Source organism: Acanthopagrus latus, chromosome 3 (assembly GCF_904848185.1).
Source record: "Acanthopagrus latus isolate v.2019 chromosome 3, fAcaLat1.1, whole genome shotgun sequence".
In the NCBI taxonomy this organism is placed as follows: Eukaryota; Metazoa; Chordata; class Actinopteri; order Spariformes; family Sparidae; genus Acanthopagrus; species Acanthopagrus latus.
Genome location: NC_051041.1, coordinates 1,737,501 through 1,745,444, shown reverse-complemented (window position 1 = coordinate 1,745,444; position 7,944 = coordinate 1,737,501). Strand labels below are relative to the sequence as shown.

General features: G+C 43.2%; 1 protein-coding gene across 1 annotated transcript; it reads left to right on the top strand.

Annotated features, from left to right (window-relative positions):
* The first annotated feature begins 283 nt into the window (after positions 1-283).
* Positions 284-6,062, top strand: LOC119017450 (DEP domain-containing mTOR-interacting protein-like). Its single transcript, XM_037094183.1, has 5 exons — positions 284-611; positions 3,035-3,157; positions 3,262-3,332; positions 3,812-3,916; positions 4,330-6,062. Exons 1-5 carry the CDS (start codon positions 593-595, stop codon positions 4,456-4,458), a joined length of 447 nt encoding a protein of 148 aa, XP_036950078.1. The 5' UTR covers positions 284-592; the 3' UTR covers positions 4,459-6,062.
* The last annotated feature ends 1,882 nt before the right edge of the window (positions 6,063-7,944 follow it).

The window sequence follows — 7,944 nt, the reverse complement described above, 5'->3', positions numbered from 1 at the left end:
CAGCCTGGAGGACTGGTTGAACTTTGAGTCTTTATTATGCACCATTCTTTTTGCAAGCAATTCATTAAAAACAGTTTTTGAATGTTACTTTATAAACCCTACAGTCCTTTACAGTCTCGACAAATGATTTCTCACATGCAGCATCTTTTGGTTTGACCATGAAAGCAAAGGCTGACTGTCCGTTAAATAAAGCTCAGTTCACACAAGTCGAGTTTTGAAACACTTTATTAATTCTTGTTTGAAAAAGTGTTGCACATACTGTGGCGTAATGTTCATGTTACTCGGCTATTTAAGAGAAGAAAGAAATGTGTTTGACGTGTCTCCTCCTCCCTCCTGCTGAGGGTCACTCTGTTTGTTCAGGGGTTTAATATTTAGCTCACACACTCACCTTTCTTTTTGTTCAGCGGACAACTACGCTCGCTTTCAGATCTGTCAACACCGACAGATTTAACTGAGCAGCTGATGAAGACAACGTTGGTACAGTAGCTGTCAGAGGGACAGAGTCTGTCTCTTTGTCTGTTGTATGAGCACTTAAAGGATTCAACCTCAGCAGCTTTTCTTCTTTAGTGACTGGATAGGCGACTGAGGAGAGATGGGACCTCGAACAGCAGGTAAGAGCTGCTTCAGTTTTACATCCTGACCGCTAGAAATGCTTCAGTGCAGATTATCAGCATCACCAGAATCTCAGGGCTCACAGCCTGTGTGCACTCTACAGATATTCAAATAGTTAAATGTGACTACCTAAAAATCACTCACCTAAAAATGAGGATTCCGTCTTTATCTCCACGCTGATATAAACTCAGGTGAAGTGTCGTAGTCCACAGAACAGTTCTGGAGCTTCACAGCAAAACAGAGTTGCAGCGTTCAGCTAAATAACTGAAGCAGCTGAGACTTGATTTAAAACAGAGAAACAACCAAATAAATATGAAAATGGCTCCACACAGCTCATCTGCTGTGATCACAGTGTCCTGAAGACACACAGATAGATTCATATGGGCTCAGGGGTAAAATCCAGCGTCTTCTTATTGGAAGGTCACTGGTTTGATTCCCCTGGTCTGCATGTTGAAGATACTAAACCCCAAGCTGCTCCTGATGTGCTGGTCGGCACCGTGCATGGCAGCCATGCCATGGACAAAAGTGTCTCATAAATGGCCGAAAAAATATAAAATGTAAAAATGCCTGGAATAAGTGTCATACAGGGAGGTGAGGGGATCGAGCAGGTACAGTCGTCACGGCTGCGAGAGGAAGCAGTGGATTAATTATTATCCCGAATAGGAAGTGTTTTTATTTTTACGATGAGACAAAGGCCGTGACATGTTTCATCCCACAGTAAACAAAATGAACGTTATCATTTTATCATTATTTTCTTACCTGGGTGTGTGTCAGAGGTCTCTGAGTCACTGTGTCATTCTGTTAGAATATGAGCCATATAATGATGTGTGTGTAGAGGAGATACACAACCACACACACACACACACACACACACACACACACACACACACACACACACACCCACACACATACACACACATTATCTACAAACATGTAGATCTACTGTCAACAGAAGAGACAGAGCAAGTGACCTGATCACCAGTGTCGTTGTTAGCTAATGAGTTGGCAAAACTGCAAAAAACAACTTATTCTGCAAAACTACATGAGTTTACATTCAATTCTCTACTCTCCTCCTATCAGTGACCTGGTTGGGTTTAGGCACAAAAACACATCCTGGTTTGGCTTAAAATTCTTGTTTTGGTCGCCACAACCACAGTTCAGGACAGTCTGACTTCCTGTAAAAAACAAACGTTTTGACGTTGTAAAAGTCTCCAGGCGTCCTTAAAAATTTCCACTGCTGTGACTCAACCTGCAGCCGGCTGTTTGGCAGCCTTGTTGGCTGAAACAACTCCACCTTCATCTCCTCCACGTCCTGATGTGAAAGTCATCTGATAAACATATGATGTGAACATGATTTGGTACAAACGTCAGCCTTGGACGTATGGGTTGGCAGAAACGTTAAATTCTTACATTTTCTTTTAAAAATTGGAAACCAGTGAGCAGTTTGGCAGATTTGTTACTGTTTCTTTCTTCTCAAGAGATCATTTTGTGACGCTGAGTAAAATGTAAATAAGTTGGGAGGAGACAGATATTCCTGAGCTCACGTAGTAACGTCCTTTATCTGATCAAAGTGTTTCTCAAAGTGTGGACCCTCGCTCCATCCTCAGCTGTAACTGAGTCTTTCAGTCAGGACACTTACACCTGTTCACCGGTGAACCTGTGGACCGACACAAACAGATGTTTCTGGATCATTTCACAACTTTCGCAGGCTGTTGTCGCTCCGGTCCAAACTTGTTCCAATTGTGTTAAATCAGAATGAGCGTATATTTACAGAAAAATCTATGAAGGTTTTGTTCTTTGCTCTGTTGTATTTGTTTTACAGCATCCAGACTTTATTGGAATCGACGGGATGTTTCTTGGTAGTGTTTCTTCCCTCTGAGCGATGACACGAGCTGCTGCTGGTTTCTCAGAAGCAGCTGAAGATGTTCATATTTACTTACGTTGAACACACATTTAATCATCTTATCAGCTGCTGCTGTGTTTACACTGGAGATATGAAATCAGGCCTGCCGGTGGAGATTCATGTCTGTCTGTGTGTTTCTCACTCAGTCTTGTTTCAGGAACATTGTTCAGATTCAAGAGCAGTTACTTTGGGCTCAGTGGTGAAGGTCAGGATTAAGATATGGCTGGAGTTGGGATTAGGAAAGTTCTGGTTCTGGTCAAGCTGGTTCTCCAGGACATTCAGGAAGATAATATAACAGAATGAAAGAGGGACTTCACTTGACACCGTGACCTCAGTGTCGTCTTTATCTCTGCTGTTTAAGGAAGCGCCGCTCTTATCGAGCAGTGTTTAAACAGACTTGTTGGAAGCTGAATTGAGGAAGTTGGACACAAATCTGGGTCAGTGCTGATGTTGATTACTGTAATGGAGCACCTTATAATCACATCAGCAAACACAAACACTGTCGTCTCTCTCCGTCAGTGGCTCATTCGAAGGAGGTGAAGTCGGCCGCAGGAGGCCGACTGAGGAGCTGCAGCGACGGCAGCAGATACAGCAGGAGAGACAACTCCTCCTCCTCGCCCATGCTGTCCAACCCAAAATCAGGTGAAACACAAATGTCTGTACAGGGAGGGAAACAGATGCAAATATCTTTTCGTCTGGTTCATTCTCAGTCTAACTCCTTATCGCACCTTTGTTTTGATATTCAGTCTTGAAGAGACCGGTGAGCACCGAGGAGCTGCAGCGACCCGGAGGACCCTACATCAGGAAGACATTTACAGTACGTCAACAGCTGAACCTCCTCTAACTGTTAGAGTCAGGAGGAGTTTAATCACTTCTCAAGAACAAAAGGGAGGTGAATCGTCTCCACCAGGCACATTAAAGTTTAACGTTATACAACAAGTCACCTCCACATCTTTTATTCAACAGCAGCAGTGGTGGAAGATGCGTTCAGGCTCTTCAGTGGAGCGAAAATACTAAAACCACACTGAAAATACTCCTTCAAGTCAGAGTGTCATCAGCAAACATGTTTTCAAGATATGAAAGATAAAAGTAGTCATAGTGCAGTAAAATGTTTTAAAATCTTTATGTGTTTCTCAACAAGTATGTGAGTAAGTTTTCCTTCTATCACGATCACATTCCATCTTTTATTTGCATTTATTTCACAACTGCTGTACTAAATATTAACTGTTTCCTCGCTGGAATCGGCAGAGTAAATGTTTGGACGGTGTTTTAGATTTTCTCTCTGTGTGTCGACAGATCGTGGGCGATGCAGTCGGTTGGGGGTTCGTGGTGAGGGGGAACCGGCCGTGTCACATCCAGGCTGTGGAGCCCTGTGGCCCGGCTGCTGCGGCTGGGATGAAGGTAGGCATCATGGGAAATGTAGTTAGTTAGAGTTAGACGTGGTTTTGATTTTGAAATCTCACTGGCCACATGATGCATCGATCATTTGGAGGCTGGTGTGTTAGTGGCTCAGGAGAGAGCGTGGTCACTCGTCTACATGATCACCATTTTGTCACCATATATGCACAGAATACTGTGATTTTGACTAAATACGTAACTAAAATAGATCTAGTGATGCACTACTGAAACACCCAGACACTGTATTTACTCATCAAGCAGAGTTTTCTGAATAATATCTTTATAAATCCTCATGAAACCATCGTATCTCTCTGTACTAAACATTTCCGTTTAGCCTTTTGACCTGATTCTGTTCGTTCTGTACCACCAAATTTCCTGAATCTCTCTATGTGTCCCTTCTCTTCTTTACTTTACAGGTCTGTCAGTTTGTGGTTTCGGTCAACGGACTCAATGTTCTGAATCTGGACTACCGGACCGTCAGCCACCTGATCCTGACGGGACCCAGAACGGTGGTGATGGAGGTGATGGAGGAGACGGAGCACTGAGCGATGAAAACAACCACTGATGGAAGGACAGTAGAGATTTTATGAAAACAGTTACTAACACGTGTTTCCTGTGTGAGGTTCTCTTCAAACGACTGTAAGAACACAGTAAAGGAAGAAGAGAGAACCTCGTTAGGAACGTTCTGTCTTTAAATTATCATCCAGCGGATGGAGAGCGTTTGATTTCAGATTGGCTGAAGATAAAACTTTAAGACTCTGAGAAGCCCAGAGAAGGTTTGGACTTGAATACAACAGAGTCAGACATGATGGATCTGTCTCTGCTGTCGTCACACAATAGAGTTGTTACAGACAAAGTGGCTGTTGAGTCTCAAAGTCAGAGTTGTAGTCTGAGAGCGGTGTCCTGGATTTCATGTTTCCAAGCCCATTCGAAATATCCAAACCAGGCAGCACAAATATGCTTTTCACTTGTGTGCCTCTTAAAACATCAGCATCACCATCTTTCCCAGCTGCAGCCGTGGAAATGAGAGCAGAATGATAAGATGACACGATTACTGGTGGATCATGAAATATATTTGATCTAAAGGTTCAACTTTGGGGGGTTTCTACATGCTGATTTCAGGCGGGGTGAGAGAGGATGCCAAAGAAACAGACAGTCCTCAGCAATCTGATGAAAAGTAGATGCTCAGGACCAAAACAAACACTGTGTTGTGTGAGCCGTGGTGGTTTGTTCCAGCTCGTCTCACCTGATATCACCTGTCCGTCCAACTGTGGATGTCTCACTGATGTTTTTGTCTTTTATTTATTCCAAAAAAACTAGATTTTAAATTTAGTGAATAATTCTGAGTAAAGATCCGACGTGCACCAAATGTTTCCGACGGAAAAATGTACATATATTTATAAGACAGAGCTCGTGTTGAGGTGTTGTTGAGACACACCTGTGTTGTGTTGTCATGGAGACGGAACCTGGAAGTCATCCTGTTGTTGACATCGCTCCGACAGTTGGTGTTTCCCTCGTTGGGATGGTTTTGGACTTTTAACCCCTGTGTACCACCTCACTGCCTCCCTCACACACACACACAGAAACACATTACCTGCATGTATCACACACACACACACACACACACACACACACGTGCCTCTCGCTCGGCTGTGTTTACTTTTCCATCCACTCCCGGCGGCGTCTGATTCCCAGAAAAGGAAGTGAGGAGTGTGAAGACTGTGGAGGGAGATCAACAACTTCAGCTCAAGTACTTTGTTTTGAAGTCGCTCTTAACTTTTTTTTTTTTTTTATACCTTTGTACATTACCTGTTATCACTACATGTCTGTGTGAGTTTGTTGGAGTTTTCTGTGCTCATGTGTCCAGATTAAAAAGCATGAAGTTCCTGTTTTACTCCCTGCTCAGTGATTCTGCAGCGAGTCTCTCGGCTCCTCCTGCAGCTCTGATGGTAGTTTCCATGGAGGCGGTTTATGGTTGGTGCTGTTTCATTAACAGGTTAAACATCCTCATTACACACATGTCTCCCCTGTGCAATGGAGAATAGGATGCATTGAGCTTTTACTGCTTGTTTTACGTTATTACTGTCATTTCTTCACCTGTAAATGTTTGAATTTGTTTGTGAAATCTCTTCATGCTGCAGTCCTCGTGTGGAAAACAAATAAAGTAATCAAAGACTTTGATTTGATTGATTGATTGATTGATTGATTGATTGACTGGTCGACTGGTTGGCTGTCGATTCAAGAAATCCTCCAAATTATCACTCAGGTTGTAGAAAAGATAATGAAGGTGGAATGTTCAAATATATTGTAGGTAAAGTTCAAACAGGTTTTGTTCATCGACACATTCGATGAGAAAGTTTCACTGAGGAGGCAGTTTGTAAAGTTACCAGCTGGTGGCAGCATGTGTGTGTTATCAGACGGTCATGTCTCTGCATGTCCACACACCTTCTCAGTTTACTGTCAGGTTTGAACTGAATTAAAGGAAGATGAATGTGAACCATCCATTTCTTAACATCCACGTGTAAACGTGAAAAAAATGGTATATCACATTCTCAGTTCATCTGTTTTGTGGCGTCATTATCAGACATTTCCAGCAGTTTCTGTGGCAAAGGGGAAGCACAAAAATCAAACTTAAACAAACGTAAAGTTGCAACGATTTAGTTTAAACTTGTGTGTTTTTGCAGAAACATACGTAGCTCACGTTCATTCTGGTGACAGGACGTCCAGATCACAGGTCATATCTATGGAACACATGAGAGGAGCTGCACAGTTAGATGATAAATAACTGTGAGCGACATCCTAAACATACCTTTGATAAGTGGATTCATTGTCAATATAAACATATTGATTATGTAGCTTTAAATGAGGAAGCTGTAACGCTCCCCACTGTGAGGATGCCAGAGGTTACAGTGGATGTTTGTTTTGTGAGACGAGGACACACACACACTTACGAGTTGAGTTGATTTATTTTGCTTCTTTGCAGAACATAATTTCGCATTGTGAAATCTTTGGGTCAGCGCTGCACCGCTGAACTTGGCTCCTGCAGCCCTCAGTGTGTGAAATACTTCCTAAAAGAGCCAGACCGAAACAAATCACTGTCATTACTGACATTCTCTCACGTCAACACTCTCACTCGCTCCCTGATTGATGGTTATTACCGGGTACGTAAAAAACGGTCAGAGTTCACAGAGTCAAGAGGTCGTTCGAGGAGTTCAAGAGCACGACCTGCTGCAGGAGAAGGTGGAGAGCCGGTCAGGTGGAGGGCAGCGCAGGACGTGTTTCATATTCAGGTTTGATTATCCAGCCTCAGCTTGAGCTGGCAGAATACTGGGCCTCTTCATTCTATGTTTCACTGTGAAGTAAACACTGAAGGCGATAGAATAAAGACATCATCTGCTCGGAGACTGGTTCATAAACTTCACGCTCACTGTGTCGTTCTGTTCTGCCACCGGGCACGAAATGGAAAATGAAGGCAGCCTGGCACCATTTGAGACTAAACGAGTTAATAAACCCCCATTTTTCTCCTGTGCTGTTGGTCGTCGCAGCTCTGAGGCAAACAGAAAGCGATCCGGTCGTCTTGGCGTCTGTGGCACCAACAATAATGGCAGCTGGAGAGCTTGAGGTTGTCGGTTCCCACTTTAAAAATGCAGACAGAGCATTACCTCCACAGCATCAAACTTCTTCTGTCACCATCACAACCTCTCCTCGTGTCTCAGCGAAGAAGAAGTAAGACAGGACGACATTCCAGAGCATTCCCATGGATTTTTATAGAATTCCAGGCAAGTGGCTTTTGACTCTGAGCCTGTAGAGACACATTCAGCACAAACAGAGAAGCAGACCGACTGTGGAAAGACTCACTGATGATCCGCCGGCTGAGCTGCAGGTCTCCCAGCAGCATCAGATATCAACACCATGAAACAATGTCAAGCTGATATTTAAGAGTGTTTGTGCTTTAAAATCTGCCTTCAAACTGTCACTTTCATTCTTTATTCATGTGAAAATGGGATCTCATCAAAATATCACCATTTAAG